The following is an 18,952-nucleotide window of genomic DNA, read 5'->3' on the forward strand; positions in this document are numbered from 1 at the left end:
ATGTAATTTATTTAATTTATTTTAGATGTAGATTATATACTATGTATAACTTGAATTATACACTAACAACATTGGGGGTACAAAGTTGAAGAGAAATTATATCTGGGGGTACGCGAACAAAAAAGGTTGAATACCACTGATCTATACAAATGTCTACGCATTGCTTCCGGCTAAAGTTTTTTAAGTCATGTGCAAGTCAGTTAGGTTTCCCTCTGCAGCTTGATTGTTATGTATGTATCTCACAAATGGTAGAAAAACACAATGACCGACGTCAATGCATTCATCAACTCGCAAAGCAAAAACATTATTGTTTCTAATCCCTTTCATTAACTCACATTCGATATTACAACTGTTCTCATGGATTATTTTCGAAACTACAGAATGTGAGTGTGGGAGGGGAAATCTTTTAATAACGATCAAATGATTGTTACGAGGCACACGATCTACGTCTTCTGCGCAAGGTATGATTAGATTTTAGGCAATCCTTTGGGCTTTACCGCAGTAAGCATCTTGAAAGCTCTCTTTCTGTGATGATTCACACACATCACCATTTTCACTGACCTCAGATAAGTTTGAGAATGCTACAGTTTATAAACACTGTACATTTGACTTTGATACGAATGTAACGAGCTTAGTATGTAGGCGATCTTGTAATTTTGCGAGAATAGTGGAAATGTTTTTCTTAGGTTTTGTAACATAATACTGGGTATCAGGCACACTGAAGCACCAATTCACGTAAATCCCAATTGGAGATAGCTGTCATCACAGAAATGTTTTTAGTAACTCGTGTTACAGCGGAAGTTCTGTGAAATATGATAGCCCGACATTAAACAGTTCTCTCACTGAAACCTTGATTTTATGAGTCTGAGAAACACTTAAAATTATTCATCGTCTGGACTTTTTTCATTGTCCTTGTTTAAAAGAAGAAAAGACGACGTTTCGGAAACTGGCTCTGTTTGTCTTTAGGCGAGAGGTACCTACTCATTTGGGTCCGTCGGATAGAGCTAGTCTCCGTCATTAGATTCTTCTTTTTAAACAAGGACGATGGTAAAAAGTCCAGAAAATAAATAATTTTAAGCATAATCCACCATCGTCAGCAACATTAACAGTTAAATTACTGAGAAACGCTGTTTTAACATGCAATTTTTTTACGGAGAGGATATACTAGACTCATGTCGAATATCCAGTCTGGAAGGCCACCCACTTTCGGTTGTCGCGCGACTGTTTAATCAGTATATTTACAGCTGTGTACCATATCTGAGGCCGTCTCTGCAATTCAGAACCCGGAAACGGGCCGTGCTTTGATGAAAATAGACCAACTTGACAAAGAATTATTTTTGTAACATAATTATGTAATATAAAGGAGGGAATATAAAATGTGAAAAGAATTTGTGCAGAGTAGGCCTACATAGTAAAGATGAAGAAAAGTTATTAAAATTACATGACAAAATAACGTGATATAAAAGTTGATTTCCGTGAAGTAGAAGCTCTCCTGAATAATTGTCCCAACCTGTAGGAAAATATAAGACAAATTATTTGGTCTAAGGAAATTGTCACTGTTTACTATGAGAATCATACGAGACAAAGGACACTGCGATCAAAATATTGAGCTACTGGATATTATAGTAGGTGGTACATTGCAAACACAAGGATTAGCTCAACTCGGTTGATTTTTAGGTTTATGGGGTTCATTGGGGAACTTAGCTCAGGTGAACATGGACTTGTTCGTCAGGGAATATTGCGTCGAGGAGTATAAGGGTCTATTTATATAGGAACGTAAAGATAACTACACGAGCCCTTGCCGATTTTTCAGAAAATATTATTCAACGTTTTTCAATGGAACTATTTATATTGACTCCGAGCTCGTCCGTTCCACGAACGAGTCTCGCCCAACTTACGTCTCCAACGATATTTTTCCTAAACGCCAGCGAGGAGGTTTGGATAGTAGCTTCAGGTAGATGTCCCAAGTTGTATTGTAAAAATAATTCTTCATTAGACAATAACACAATATTTTATTTTAGTAATTATCGACTACTTTCGCCAAATCATAGAGCAATTTTTGGTGTTTCCTTGCCGGAATCCAAGATTAGAGTTCCCTCGGTATTACCAGCGTAATCGGTCTTCCGTTTTATTTAAGTTTGAAACAATGAACAAATGGTCTGATTGGTCTTATCAGCTCTACTTCGCGTGGACTTCGGACCTTTCAGAAAATTTACATCACATCAAATAGCTCTCGCCGCTATTGTGCCAACAATTATACTGAACGACACGGTACTTGTTTTTAAAATTACAAATTACAGCTTACAGGTGGCCCTTCAAAGATTGCGGCCACCACTCTGGCGTCACACTAATTGCGTTAAACTTTAACAACGAGCCCCGTATTAAATTATAGTTTGCCTCCACACCTTGACATCTTGCCGGGACTCGAACCCAGAAACGCGCGGTCACAACATACTAAACACTGAGCTTTAAAGAGTGGGCAGTGAGATCGAGTGAGAAGTGCTATTTCTTGCAAGGGATATACCAGATTTATCTGCGCCATAGTAACTTTTGTAAGATTACAAATGTACATAAGAATAATAAATGTACGTCAATTCCTCAATTTTTATTTCATTTCAGGACCTTGTGTGCATTCGATAAATTGAAGGAACTTTTTGGAAAAACAAAAAATGTAATTCTGTGCTATAGCATGGAAGGTGAGATCGATCAACGCTAATGAGTATCTTAGCAAACTAGCTTTGACGCTAAAGTTAAAATTTGCGAGTTTGAGTCATGAAAGCGGCGTATTTATTTTTCAGTACATACATTACATTTGCATAAATTTTTGTTTAAATTGCGCACTTGTATATTATTCAACTGCATGTTCCAAAATTTCTCCGTGAAACTCATACGAAGCGTAATTAGAAAATGGACTGTGGCACTCGAAAGAGAATGTGTAATTATTGTTTGTCTTTAAATCGTCAGAATTATTAATCAGATTATCACTGTAATGTACTGTATGTGCAGTACTGACGAGGTTAAAAGTGCGAGGGGAAGACAGATATTTATTTTATGTTTCCCGTTTTTGGTCGTCCACTCGCATCCTGATTTAAACGTCGTGTGTTTAATCTCGTTCGGTGCAGGCACACAATTTTATTTGCAACAACAGACATGCTTTGCGGGAGTGAAAGGGTTACTTAGAGCTTCGGGTACTAACACAGAATCCTTTGCTGGACTGGATACGCGCCATGTGCTAGTTCTCTCGGCGCCTTCCAGTTTCTGCAGGCATGTTCTTGCCGTGAACCCTCGGACACCGGACCGCCCGACTGTCCACCTACAGCGTCAGCACTTAACCCGTCGTCTTCAACAAGAACAACGGCGCTCTCGCAAATTCAGTGTCCCAAAAAGATACGGAAACAGCAGCGACTTTGGTGGCCACGTGTCAATCAGTTGTTCACAGCTGTCAACTGTGTCACGAAGCTGATGGTGGTCATTTTGAACACCTACACTAGATTCACTAATTCACTAAGTGCCAGTTTTGACGTACGCAATGGTTTGATTTATTAAAATGTATTGATTCCGTTCATAGAATATCCCTGAGTATCGTTTTAGGACATTCTGTAGATCTGTCTTTGTGGGCCGTCGTGATGAAAATGGAGTAATTTGAGCTTCTTATACTTGTACTATAGTCGTAAAGTCTTCACCTTCGATTTACCGTGGGGCATACTCCCACGCATCGGAGATGTTATTAATATTAATTAATTTTTTCTTCAAATTAGGTACATAAATTGGTATCTTTTACCGAAGTTAGCTGTATGCATCCATCACAGATTTTGATTCAGGTGGTAATGAATTAGTCAAGCAGTAAAGTACACGAGCCGAATGCTGTTTAAGTGATTAAAGTTGAATGATTCCGCGTAGCTGTCGCGTTAATATTTTCACATGAAACAAAAATTATATTCCTCCAGTTCGCTATGAAGTCAAGAACACGTAATGCAGACCCAGACATGAAGAAATGTACAAAATTTTGACCCGGAAGTCTGAATGAAAGATTACATTGTGTACACCTAGACATTCATGACAGGATAATATTAAAATGGAGCTTAAAGAAATATAGTTTGAGGATATATACTGTATGCATCTGGCTCCGCACCGAATCCTGTGGTTCGCTTTTGTGAACCTTTTTGGACAAGGAGAGCGACTGTCAGCTTCTTAAGAACATCTCAGTTTTACGGAGTTAGCTGAATGATTGTCGTGGATTGTTAATTCTGATCTTTGGTATGGCCTACACTGGAACTTTTACTGTCAACTTCCGGTATTCTTACAGCACGGACCACAACTCTTATCTACAGAGGTTGTGTGCCCTGACACATGACAAGAGATCTTATAAGTCGCCAAGTTTATGCTGAGAATATATGAGAGCGTGAAATTCGTAAAGGTAATGGTAAAAGTTAATTAGGCAACCTTAGGGGTCAGAGACCTAAATTTATCACTCCTTTCAAAGAATATAAAATGCCGAGTGAAAATTGTTGAGTCGTTACGTACTTTTGGAAACACTGATGACTCGCTGAATTAATAATATAATAATATTTGCGCTGTACTCATTTCAGATATAAAGATCCCTATTTATATGTGAAAAGTAATTGATATAGAAATTATAATGCGTTGTCAAAATATTTATTTTGTCTGCGTGTGAGAATATTGAATGTGGTTGTATTTATCGTGCCCTGTTGTCAAAATGTATTTATCGCTTCTGATTCTTATTTCAGCAAAAAATATTTCGAATACCACGTAATTTGGACAGATTTAGATTTTGATTATTTTATAAATATTACCGAAGAGTAGGTTAATCCACTTTAAAATTATTTTGAGATTCGTTCCACGTCAGGATCTGAATACATGTTAGGGCTCATGCTACAAAGTTTTGCTGATGTGAGAGAAAGTTTGTTGAAAGTTACTGGGATACGTACCATAGTTTACACGTAAGCCTACTACGACAGCACTTACATGAAACTCCCTCATTGCGAGATCACTGTTTAGTAGTTACTAGGTGTTTGGCATGCAAAACGTGAAACAATTCTCCTGTCGCCCTATTCTTAGACTGCGAATTGGCTTTGTTGTGCTGAATGAGAACGAATTGTTGTAATGCTACGTCAAAGCTGAATATCCCCGTTGTTTAACACTATGGTGTGGTAGCGATAACAATGAATATTATTCATAATTATATGTTATAAAATTATGATAATAAATAATGTATGTAAAAGGTACAGTGTTTATGTTTTTGTATCGTTACAAAATTTTCTTGTCAAGTAATATTTTGCTATCAATTCGATCACGGTTTTAAGGAAATAAATATTATCACATTAATATAAATGGAGGTTCAAGAAATAACATATAAGGGTGTGTAAGTGCTTAAGATAACGTTCATTTGAAGGGGGGCTGTTGCAAAAATCGAAATGAATCTCCGGGTTTCATAGAAGCCAATCTGAATTAGAATTCTGCAGTATGGAGTTAATTACCTAACATCTGAATTGAGAACATAAAGATGGTATACTCGAAAATTTTATGATCACATACAGTTTACGTATCGAAGGTCGGAGAAGTTGTTCCTGACATCCATAGGTCCCATTGTATTTGTATATCTGCAAGAGACATCTGCTATTCTCGATGATAAAACAGCCATCTGTTAGTTTGGATCGGACGCCTCGGGACACGTTCTTAACGTAAATATGGGAGATCATGATATCTTGTTACTGACGCATGAGCAAACTTCCAGTGTTGTATTAAAGTATTCGAATAGATTTTGCCTTACGAATTGTACTCATTTTTTCCAATAAACTCAAACACGGGAGAAATCGATAGTTTGAGATATGTAGACCTACTTGGTAGTTCTGGTTTTTGTTTGTGAGAAAGAATAAAAATGATTTTTTACCTATGGATTAAGAATAGTAAAGACAAATAATACATTTTGGTGATGTAATTTACTTTGAAATATCTTACGTACATGATTTAGGTCATAGTTTCAAATTTTCATGATTTTATTGTGTGCATTTTGGTTGGCAGCGAAACCAACACGTAAAGTTCCTTCGTGGAGCAAAGTGATTTTTGAGAAGCTGCTTGTCGCTTAGTTGGTCACCGGATGTTCATTACGGCATTCGAAAATGCCCGCCACATCCTCGTTGCCCGTTGCGTGGATGACGTATACTTGCCCGGTAGCACGTGCTGGAAGGTCGGTCAGTGACTCCAAAGCTGACGATATCAGCCGAGAACGTTCGTTACCCCCTCTTCAAGGAACTGCCGTCACAGCTGCCTGCCTGCAGTCCGTTGACGTGCTAAGCTCAGAAATGGGCGAGTTGATGGTTTCTGGCACGTACAAAAATTGCTGACTGGACCATTCATCTATTAACAATACGATAAACTTCGTCATTTCTCGCATGTCGGACGGTTACTTACTGGGAACGTTTTAATGATTTTACCCACATTAAAGCAAATGCCGTGTCGTGAGCGGACACAACTTCAAGCCACATTTCTTGTAGCCAGTTAGATGGGTTGCATTTTTTATGAACACAACGACGAGTGTATCGAATCCGCGGACACAAATGCTGATAATAAAAGAAATAACGAAACATGTAGGCCTAACAAACCATGATTCTGAACTCATTGAAGTAGCGTATTTGAAGAGAAGCTGATATTCGCTCAGTTAGTTAAGAAATTCTCGACTTTATACAACCAGAAAATTTAATAGTTTTTACAAGAATCCGCCTTCGGTCCCTGTCCAGAGTTAGACGTCCACGTCATTGCACCCTGTTTCCGCAACATCCAGCAGCCCATGATCTCCCAAGTGGTCCTTTCCCTTCATTCTTCCAGCTAAATTTTGTATTCATTAACGCTGAACTAACCTCATTGAACAGAAACTTTATTCATATAGTTTTTTCGCCTTTTATGATATCGGAAATCGTTCAGTTCATTGCGTATTTACAAGATCTCACCACGGGTCCCTAACAAGAGCCAGATGAGTCCAGCAAAATTCTGATACTACAATTTGATACCAATTTCTATTTCTCCCATGCGTAGTACCTGCCTTGTCTTTGGCGTTATCATTCACATAATGTCTGGTTAAGGATAAAAATTACCAGCGTCCTTATTATGTTGCTTTTCTCAGCCTCCTGTATGTCCTCTGTCTTTGCCAGACTTGTTGACGAAATATAAACATTCATAGGTCGAAGGTAAACTTACAGGAACATTGAACATTGATACTGGAAAATATGTTTAAACGAATGGTTGCTTCGATGGGTCACCGAGATAAGAGTAGTGTAGAGTCTAACGCTTGAGATAAAATACACATTAATCAAACTTACGAACACGCTTTAGTTTGCGAGTACAGATTGTGTCACACAGAAGTACAGGACATATTTATCACTCGTGTGAATTCATCGTTTAAATCTTGTTTGAAAGTTTTTGTGCTCATTCTGAAGAATTCCAGTACCAAGTGTCTGAAATACGGAATACGCACGGAACACTGGTATGGCCGGCTAGCTGTCTGTCGTCCAGGGCAACGGGTCGAATCGGGCATTTCGCGAAAGATTATTAATAGGCCTTCACCGCTTTCCTTTTTAACCAAGCCTATTTACAGCGGTATAAAAATCTCAACTTAAAGTCTATGCTATAAATATAAATTAGAATTCTGAACCACTAGAGACATTTTTAAGCATTTTCTGATCGGTACTGCAGACTCGAATCGGTGAAAGGCTACCCTGAGAGGAGGGGGCGTGGTCATGGTTTTCGCCAGTCCCTCCAAGCCTGATGTAGGGGTGGGTGGTTGTCACGATTGCTAGATTTCAAATTCTATTCCCCATCATGTCTCATATTGTCCTTTAGTGGACTAGGAGACAAAGCGCTAGAAAATATTGTACGAAAGCCCCCCCCCCCAAAAAAAACAAAAACTTTTCAAGTTGTCGGAAAGCAATAGATTTATTATTGTTTCAATTAATGATGACTTAGGAAGATAGCTGTCTTCTGGATTGTAGCGCCGTGTAGTCTGATAGAAATTTAGCAACTTTTCAGAGGTCCTTGCTGACTTCATCATCAGGTTGATCAACTTCTTCCGGGCTACACGACGCCACAAAACAGAAGACAGCCATCTTCGGACTTACCGCCGTGAAAACTTGAAATCCTACAAGGATCACTTAGACTAATATATAATTTCTTATTATTGAAAACTTGGTCTGTGAGGATGTGGAGGGGGACTCACTGGGCTTTGTTACTACAGGGGCACAATTTTCTTAATGCTAGGGTCGAGTTACCGAATAGGGAGACTAGTTTCCTGTCGTTCAACTCCGAGCATTTGCATTGCATTGAAGAACGTAGTTCAGAAGGTGAAGAGGAAAGTGTTCTACGTCTCAAAGTTCCACAAATGTAATTCTGGAATCGAGGCATTTTCCTCGGTCTTACTCGGATCTTAAAAAGAGACTGCCTGAATATAATTCACCGTCGAATCCTGGCTACTTACAAATGACAATACGCTTTTCTCTGTACACATAACAGCTGCAGGGTTCGTTAAATAAATAGCGATTATGTGACGTAAGCTGTGTTCACCAAGCAAAGTTGCTTCTAACTTTGTCTGAAGCCAGAATTACAAACCTTCTATCTTCTGTGGTACATAGCGTTGTGGAAGTTACTGGGTGGAATTTAAATTACTGCATTACCAATCATTAAATCAATTATTTCCATCTTCAGGGTTAAAGCTGAAGATGGAGACAGTGTGTTTCAATTGGTTTGTGACAAAGCTACATAACTGAAGAAACACAGATCCACGATAATGCAAAACATTTGGATATACGCATATAACTTTCTTTTTAATGTTTTATAATTTTCCATATCATTTCTACTCTCGTTCAATGTGCAGACACATTTAATAATTAACGCTTATCGCTGAAGAACGTAGATTAGAATATTTGTAGCCGGATATTTATTTTAAATTAAATGGATCTGTTTTGGAAAATATTTAACAAAGTAATAAGAACTATTTCATGTCGTAGGTTTACGGCATGTAAAAGAATCTTACGAGCATGATATGAGATGTTTCGTAAGCAAAATTCAGCGGCCATTTCTCAACCAAAAGTCTCCTGATTAACTGCTAGATGGCTCTGGCAGTCAAATCAGGATTGAGTAGAAATTGTGCAGAGTCAGTGGGCTGGTCACGCGCTACTTCACGACCAAGACCAAGATACCTCCGAATAGGAGACGGCGGAAACCTACTACAGTGTTGTAGTGCCGAGTAAGAACCACAATAAGAACTATTTAGTGAATTCTCAGTCACAAGTGTCGTCGACACCGAGAGGACATCTGTTTCATCCTCAGTGACGTCACTGTAAGTTGCTTTACTAAACACGTGCATGAAGGTCGGCTAGTGGCTCCCGGCAAGTGAGAACATTCAACTCGCTGCTACGCTTGAAGGGGCTTAACTCATTGCGGCGTGATGGACACCCACAACGACCTTGTGAATATAGCTGGATTCCCCCTTCCCCTTCTACCCCTCGTTTTCTTCGTCATACTCTTAGGTAACTGCGTGTCTGTGACCTAATAATGTGACGACTCCGTTATTAGTGATGTCAACAAAATACGTTCATTTCAGAATTAAACATCCGAAACCGAAGCTCGGCCAAATATTTAAGAATTTTGTCCGTACCGCAAAGAAAACCACGGATCACCGTTACAGAGTTACATTAGTTTAAGCTGATTAAAGAATTAATCACTGTTTACAGTGAGAATCATATGAAATAAAAACATACAAAATTTGTAGTTACTGATTGTTTAACCAGCTAGTTACCTGTAGTTAAAACTTGGGATTAATTGGTTAATTAATATTAACTAGAAAGAGGAATTTACTTATGTCATGGGCTTCACTTCCCAATCTCAAGCGGTTAAAGTAAGTGAATACTCTTTCAGACGCTAAGCACGTTACTTAATATATTGGAAAAGCTAACACGTCTAAGTGTTACGTACAAAATAACCAAAGCAAATACTTTAGAATGCAACAAATCTCGCAAAACTTGTTGATTTTTTTTACTAATGTATTTGGCAAAGGCAAAATGCTTCATAACTGTAGTTGGCAAATCGTGTTTGTCTTAGGTGTAGATGGGAAATTAATATTATGATTAATCTTGAAGAAATAAGGCGTAAGTGAGTATGTGGACTGAGATATGTCTCAGGAACTAGTCAGGTGGCGGGCTCTTCGGAACACAGTAAGATTTGAGGTTCTCAAGGCGGTGGGTACCAAGATGTGTGCCTTGTGCGTGGGTTATAGCGCTGAAAATGTAGTCTTGCAGCAGACTACATGTCTCTACAACCCAGAAGACAGCCATCTTCGCACTCAACGCCGTGAGAACCCTAAATTCTACACTGATTTGTAATCGTAATTACACTGACACAGTCCCTTGAAGTTATCAGAGGCTAACAGTTTCGGGCTAACGAGTCCTTCGTTTTCGCGACTGCAGTTTATTGTGTAACTTTAGCCTTAATGAATGAGCCGCGTCGAAAGCTGAAGGTTCTCCAGCGTTTAGGTAAACATTACAGTAGAGATTTTCACGCTGGAGCTACCTAAGGTCCGTATTTGAAACAAATCCCACTTTTAGCTGGTCTGCCTCGACGTGTTCAGACTAACAGGTGTTCTCACTGGTGGAAAGAGGTTATCATCAAGCAATTTGTCCTTTGCTGAGGTTAAACTTCTAGATAACTGATTAGAAGAGATAGTTTCCTACACGTGGCTACAAGAACAGTGCCATCCGCACAAAGTCTTAGGTCGACGTTGTGGGAGTGAGTCGATATGTCCGAATGCCTGGTTGATTTCGTTCTTCATGGGGTCACACTCGTATGCATTGTCTCATTAACTATCTTCATAGCTGAAAGTTCTGACGAGCGACAGTGTCCTCGTACGGGCTTTTCCTTCTCGGAATCCCAGAGGGTTAGTCCTCCCAGCACCTGAAGGAGGCGAAGAATTCCGAAATTTCATTATTTTCTTGTTAAATTACAAATTAGCTGGTCAGCATTATGTAGGGATTCCAGCACATCGCCGATCTGTTCATTCCTCCACTTATTCAGACTAGACGTTTCCGTTCTCAGGAAACGTTGACGTCAGCTTTCACAGCGGGTTCGCTCGTTGCTGTAAACTGCGTATTCAGTCATTTTATCAGGTTTGCTGTAAATGAGGTTATGTCACCGGCACCTAACTTCCAGAGACTTCACACTGGCTAGTCGTCCTTGTTATGCCCGCTTGAACCATACGGATGAAATTGGTGTTTGGGTAGGAGTGGTCAGGGACTGCACGGGATTATTGAACATGGTGGTTGCAACATGAGCCCGCTTTATTCACTTCACCAGAGAACCTAGATCGAGCTTTCGCTTGTCAGCAACCGCCCTTCCTTCTTCAACAGCATTGGTTTCGTCGCAGTTGCTGCACTTACACTACTAGCTTTGGTGTGACACTTCCCGAATAGGTAGACGTCCCCGCGTGTCACGCATCAAGGTGCAGAAACTCAGCTACTCTGCATTTGTTGACAGCGTTTCAATTGCAGATGCCCCTTCGGTGCTTAGAATGTCTTCAGCGTTACTCGCAGACCACCGAGGTCAATGAGTGAAAGCCGTTTCGCCATGACAGTGCCTCGCTCCGCCGACACCATGAAGTGTGCTGTCGGAGGACTATTCATCTCGGAGTCCTGATCCTGTCACCACCGTCGCAGATGCATGACACTTTGTATATGAATGTGCAAGATCTCTAGATCCTAGTGGTCGGCTTCAAGAACGCGTTTGCTGAAGTTTTTATCAACATGCATGGATTCGCCGGGAGTGAAAATGGTTGCATATTCACACTCTTTCTCTCGCTGAGGGGCGCAGGTTCCGATAGTGAACCCAAAGTCGAAAGCACTTTCGAACACCCGCATTTGGCCCACGTTCGGACTTGGAACGAATATAGTTCACACGTTTTCCGTGATATTTTTGCGTAATTCCAAATGGGGTTCTGTGCGACGGGGTAAACGCCCAAGTTTGCTCTACAAACCGCGACTTTCTTCTCCCCTTGGAGACCTGAGACTCGGGAATTCTGCGTGACCAATTCGCATTTCTCTCTCATGAGAAGTGGTGCCGAAGAAATCACCGTAGCGTCTGGTGTTTCCTCAGTCGCGCGGCCAGCACACCGGGATTTCTGTTCCAACCCGAGTGCCGCTGAGTTGCTGACCACTGGGAGCGGATTGATCCCCCGTGAACGCGATGGATTTTACCACTGGGTCTTGGGCGGAAAGGTTCTTGTTCACCATTAGAGACAGTGGCCCCGGGGGTTGGCTACTAGTGCTCTGGTCTGTCTTCGGCGACAGCTGAGTTTCTTCCCCCGACAGAGGCGATTTGACGCCCAGGGGAGAGGACAAACGTCTTGTTAAACTCTTGTGTTATCTGTTAATTTTATTTTGTAACTTTCTTTTTCATTGATTTATTTACGTGCTGTTTAAAGCCATTATCGGAAGGTCACATTTGGATAATTCGTGAATAATAAATTTTGAAACATATGAAAGAACGCTGTAATGGCGTAATTAAGGGTGTTCTACCGATATATGTCTTGGGACAGTGAAGAAAATTTTAAAAAATCTAAGTCCGGATAGCGGACCTTAGATGTAGGATGTGACTTTCGGACTTAAGCAGCCTTGTCTTTACACTTTTCCACTTACCTCGTCATCTGCGTTGTCGAACAACAAAGGATTTAGCATCGATGTCACTTGCAACGCTGTTGCCCTCTGCTCGTGAGATAGGTTAGTGTGAGTTTACCGCAGGTTCTTGCGAGCGTTGTTTGTTTTGAAATGCACTTTCACTTATTCGTAGGACTGGAGGCTATAAAATGAATAATTGATTAACACCCTTAATATGCCTCGGCTCTTGGAAGAACATTTCATTCACGGTGTAAGAAGTGCATTCAAAATATGAATAGTCGAGGACAACAAATTTTGCTAAACAGGTTCCCCGGTTTGGGTATATTTTATTACAATCGTCGTTTTAATGTCTATTAAGCAGGTTAAGGTTTGAATCTTAGAGACCCGAGGTCAAACTCTTCCTGTTTCAAAATGTCGTTTTGATAAAAAATGTATAATTGTATTTTGTTAGAAAATATATTTTTAAAGTGAAGCTTTCGCTGTGACTGAAGTTGATGAAAGACTCTCGGGCAACAAGCCGTGTCAGATGGCTGAATGGTGAATGAACAATTTCTTCTGCCAATGTTTCGAGAGCCATCTCTGCTCCCATCCTCAGGGCAACTGCGAAACGAAACAGGTCCTATGTAGCTCGCTTGCAGATGGTAACACTACCGAGCAGATCTGTTCTTGAGAAGCCAAATCATTCTAGCAAACATTGAGAGCTCACGCACTTTGACATATGATGAGTGCAGAAAGGAATAACTTTACCAAATTTCGACAGAATCATTCGGACAAAACACTCTTGACTTTAGACACGCGGAAACCAATGTAAAGAAATCCGTGAATTGTGACATCGTCATCGACATCGACATCGACATCGACTGCTGCTTCTCGTCTGTTTTCGTGGTTACAGTTGCAGTGAATGTCATCTGTCTGTTTCAGCGCAAATTGAGATCATTCCGTGTAAAGTGTGCGGGGACAAAAGTAGCGGTGTCCACTATGGAGTGATCACATGCGAGGGCTGCAAGGGCTTCTTCAGGCGATCCCAGAGCTCTGTGGTCAACTACCAGTGCCCTCGCAACAAGAACTGCGTCGTAGACCGAGTGAACCGCAACAGGTGTCAGTACTGTCGCCTACAGAAATGTCTGCGCCTCGGCATGTCCAGAGATGGTGAGTTCTTACCACTAATTTCTTCTCCAACAACAAATATATTTCGCAGTAAACAGAACGGCAAAGGGCACATGTAACTAACTGCATTGAACATAATCCTGGGAGACACTTGCATGGCCAAATTCACCATTTTGCAGGAACACGAAGGTCATTAACGTATTCACAAATGCACAACAGTAGATTCTGTCCTGAGTGAGCTTAAATCAAGTCCATCCCCTTCACAACCTACTTCTTAAACCTTCTTTTTATCCTCTCATATACACAAATCTCCCAAATGAGTCGTATGAAAATTTTTCAGAGTTTATTGTTTTCTTGAGGGCAGTGGTTTTATAATAAATGAGCAACACATTTGTTTATATTCTACATAATCCGTTGTTCGCAGTGGAAAATAAGAAATTACTACTTCGTCTATAATATGAACATTTAAGCTGCTTACAAGCTGTTTTTTTTCTTTCATTTATTGAAAGTAAAATTATTTGAAGGAAGTAATCCCAATTTTCTTAATTACGTTCTGTGTGGTTCTGATCTGTGTTAATTCTTGTACAACTGACATTTTATTGTTTAAGAAAGCGTAGAAGTAAGTTTTTTTACGAATTAATAAAGATAACGTGATTAATAGTTATTAAATATACAATACAGCAATTAAAGAATTTTAATTTTTACACAAACAACACGCAAATACATGTTTTGAAAAAATCTTAGTGCCAAAATATGTTTATTGTTATATCAACATGTATGATGAATTTAGCAAACACAAAATAATTAAATAAATTGATACAAACAGTACAACACTTTTATTTTTCTGTTCGATGAATTTAGTTGATGTAATAAACGGAAAAAATAAATAAATTGTAACAGCCAAGGAAAATTTTATCGTTGTATCAAACATGCAGGTACATGTTTCTATGAATTGAATTTAGATAAATAATTGAACTGTTACAGTCAAAACAGAACTAATTACTACATCAATAACACGCAGTTTACATGCTTCGATGTCAGAATGTCTTCATTAGTCCACAGTTCATAATCGAAATATGCGTTTACTGTCTAAAAGAAATTATTTTATAATTTTTAAAATTTATTTTGACATTATTTTGAAAGATGTTCGCTTAAGAACTGCTTTCAGCAAAGAAAATTAGGAAGATTAAAACACGATTAAGGCTGTTGCTTGATTGAGATTACGAGTAAAAACTGTTTAAATCAACCCCAGAAACCAAATTAAAATATATTAATGGATGATCGTGACTCACGTACCAGTATGAAACTGTCATTGCAGTAATCGTCTTCTCAGTGTTGCGTTGTAAGGTAATTAACCAGCTAATTACAAGGACCAGAGCATTTATTGAGAATTTAATAGTAGTTCATCTGGGCATATTCCCCGCGTTTATGTAACTGGAAGATTCGTTGTGAGGTTCATTGTTGGTCCCGATCCGACGTCAGTAATATTTAATATTATCGTGATGAATACTTTAATTACATTTTATATTACAAAAATCTTTCGGAATATTTTAAAAATTTTTGCATCACATCTTAAATCCCACACCTGCGATAAGCCAAAACAAGTGATATACAACATTTAATAATCGATTCGGAACGTATTCCGAGTTTAAAAGGCCTAGACAGGAAATATTTTAGGAACTTGTTATGCAAAAAGTGGACAGGTTTTGTGTTGATATTTACGTGAAGTTCAGTAAGAATTCAGAAGTTGCCGACGAGTAACCCGACTTGACGGCACCTTCTGAACTCATATCGAAACTAGTTCTGTGTTCGAGTAACTGGGTTATCGATTCTACGTCGCACTACGGGCAAAACCTATTTCGTAAGCTTCCTGTACACTCATAAGGGTATACGAAAAGATAAGCCTGTAACAGTTTGTTGGTACCATTGACGTAGAGGTGTGTTTATGACGTTTCGGAAAATTAATTAAGGAATTCTTATATTGTTTCGCTTTGCGACACATCCGTTACTAAATCGTTCATATAGGGTATGTTAGAACTTTTGAATGTGTTAAAAATAGAAATATATTAATTTTCATATAATGCTGCCTCCATCATCGCCCTGATGATGGAGGCAGCAAGGACTTCTGAAACGCCGGTAAACTTCTACCAAACTACACGGCGCAACAACCCAGAAGACAGCCATCTTTAGATTTTAAATGAGTCTGGGATTGGGTTCCTAGCTCAGGGTAGGAGCCGGTAGACGGCTACTGTAAGCAAGGTTATGATCCTTCGTATGTCAAAAATGGTGGTAATTTTTAATTTTTTTTTACTCTGAGCGCAATGCCTCGCTTCTCAAGAAGGACTCTTTTCCATAAGTTAGTACGTCTTTAAAATTTTCTCTACCGCTCACGGTTCCCGAATATTCTGAAATACTTTCAAACGCAAAGAAACTGCCTCTTAGTAAATCCGTTTCTTTTACCTTACATTTCACGCTACATAATCACCATTTTGTATAGGGCGTTCTTAAAAGTTATGTTTTCCATCTATTTGAACCTGAGGAGTCATGACCACGGATCCTGTTCAGTTAATTTTCATCCAGTAGTCCAGCCACCTCATCTATTTCGAAACCCTTGTAGTTTTTTAATCATACGATATTTGTTTACGCATAGACCAAGTGAACGCGTCACTTATGCGCGCAACTGTACGGTCACTTCCTCCCTCTTGTAAGGGCGGTTGGCAGGTACAAAGCAGTACCGTTAGGTGCCGTTCCTCTCAGCACACAAGGAGTTAAATAAATCCCAAACTCGCTGTTTTGTGTAAGATGATGGGGCTTCAGACAGAATGGAATGCTTATGATCCCACAGCGGCAGGTACCGTCTCTACATTCTTATGTGCTGCACTTTGAAACACACGTCATTTATAATTATTTCATATTTTGGGCGAACACAGAATTACCACGAAATTATTTATATGATGGTAAGGGAAAGGGTAGAAGTTTGTTCCTCTGCACAAAACGGGTTAAAATCACAATAGTGCATAACGATTGCTGATAAATCCTTGAGAAATTTTGTAAGCTTAAAATATTTTGGAACTGTAATGACAAAAATTGTGCCTACATTTACAAAGGAATTACAAGAAACCAAATTTAGTACAGAATGTATTGTGTGCGTGTTAACTATTTAAAATCACAAAGACAGATACATAATATCATATCCCTTACCTACGACGAGGTTATCCAGTTTATCACTTTCCTTCTGAATTTACTTCAGGGATTTTGTAATCATTTCTTATTTCTCCCTAGCGTGTGACATTTCCCACGCAACTCATCCTTAATTTTAACGCCATAATATTGGGGGTCAGGTATTAAAACGTGGCTTAGAGAGAGAATTTGTGGAAAATTTAAACTAGGTAATGTAGGAACCATTTGCTAGTTTTCTTGGCGGTGTTGATTGACTTTCACGTTTTTAAAGAAATAATTTATAGTGTTTTAAGTTTCCGGAGTGTCTGTCTGGTGGAACAGTCTGTCGCGAGTAGCTAATAACTTTCATTGAATGTGAAAGTTTTTTTTTCTTGTAAAGTTTAGTGAAGGTGGAACCTGGCTGACCACGTATACTGAAACCTTCCTAATGCATTTACGGCCAGCTCCTAGTTATGGATTCCTTACACCTTCTGTGACCTTCGGGGGTGACGCCTATGTCTTGTCGGTGGTTACCACATTTCCAAATAATTATTTTCTTGTTTGTTTGTTTTTACCATTGATCCGTAGTTTCAGCTGTTTATCAATGCGAAGGTTGTAATTGTAGTTTGCTTAAGTCACAGTAAATTTGTCATCTGCCAGACCATATGATTGTTCATAATAGACGAAACTGTGATGGGACGTAGTTTTTCAGACACTAACCTGATAAGAGTCTTCGTTATTCACGAAGCACTGAAACCAGTATCGACCAGTTATGTACAGACACAACTCTACCCTTTCGTGCAATATTTTATTTCGAAAGCCTGTCGAGGGGGTCGATTCAGAGAACTAGGTTTAGATGGGAGGTTAAACGTTAAAATGAACCTATATTGAGAAATTAGAATGTCAGGGTGTAGAGCGGATTCAACTGGTTCCTGATAGGCACCAGTGGCGGGCTCTTGTGAACACGGAAGCAACCTTCGGTTTCATAAAATATAGGGAACGTTTGAACTGGGACTTTGTTTCCACAGTTGGTAATAATTACAAAACACTGTATTTTGCAAAAAACTGAGTTAATGAGAATGATTATGAGTCTTCTGTGATGTTGCGCCGTATAGTCTGGTAAAAATGGATCGACTTTTCAGAAGGGATTATTGCCTCCATCATCAGAACCCTGATAACCGACGTTTTGGAGGCGCTTGCTGTCTCCATCGACTGTCATATTTGTCGCCATGAGAACCTCAAAACTTACCATATACAGTTGAATCCGTCGCGTTTCTAGCAACATTTGGACTGGAACTCATTGTTTCACAACAATGACCTGGCGTCACAAGAATGACCTAGACGTAACAACGACATCGGATTACATCAGTGAAACGACGACAGACGTGATGCGGCTTGAGGGACACTTTTGGAATGCCAGTGTATTCCAGAGCAGTGGTATTCAACCTTTTTTGTTCGCGTACCCCCAGATATAATTTCTCTTCAACTTTGTACCCCCAAAGTTGTTGGTGTATAATTCAAGTTATACATAGTATATAATCTACATCTAAAATAAATTAAATAAATTACATTACTGATTATTCAGTGTTTATCATAAAATAATATATATATTTTTTAAATTTTACGTACCCCTTAAGATATCTTCGCTACCCCCGGGGGTACGCGTACCCCAGGTTGAATACCACTGCTCCAGAGAGTACACCTTTTCAATATTGTTATGTTTTTTGCAATTGCCGCACACTTATTGGTGGTAATGTGCGACGTATCTTTTCCGAAAAAAATTGTTTGTGTTTTATTTAACGGAGCTGTCTATGATTACGTCAGTTGCAAGAATTGTGTTCGGATATTATGTCTGGACTACTCTACTGAGTTCTTCTGTCTTTAATATCAGAGCACGCTTTCTTGTCTTCTAAATGCATTGCTATTTATATCATGTACGACCTACGTCTATATATATTACAGAATTTTTACAACGTCATAGTTGTCATAATTGATAAGAACGGATACAATGA

The 18,952-nt window shown here is 39.3% G+C and overlaps 1 protein-coding gene across 4 annotated transcripts in view; it reads left to right on the forward strand.

The window, feature by feature from the left end:
* The window catches only part of Hr3 (nuclear hormone receptor 3 ROR-beta), a 141,420-nt gene that overhangs the window by 93,427 nt on the left and 29,041 nt on the right, over positions 1-18,952 (forward strand). For all 4 annotated transcript variants that reach the window (XM_087351533.1, XM_087351535.1, XM_087351532.1 and 1 more), the window contains exon 2: positions 13,596-13,823. In XM_087351533.1, coding sequence (XP_087207659.1) covers positions 13,596-13,823 — 228 coding nt within the window. The remainder of the gene's footprint in view (positions 1-13,595; positions 13,824-18,952) is intronic.

This window comes from Zootermopsis nevadensis, unplaced genomic scaffold, assembly GCF_977971745.1.
Source record: "Zootermopsis nevadensis isolate Lab colony 2312 unplaced genomic scaffold, Znev_1.0 Znev_ptg000019l, whole genome shotgun sequence".
Classification (NCBI taxonomy): domain Eukaryota; kingdom Metazoa; phylum Arthropoda; class Insecta; order Blattodea; family Termopsidae; genus Zootermopsis; species Zootermopsis nevadensis.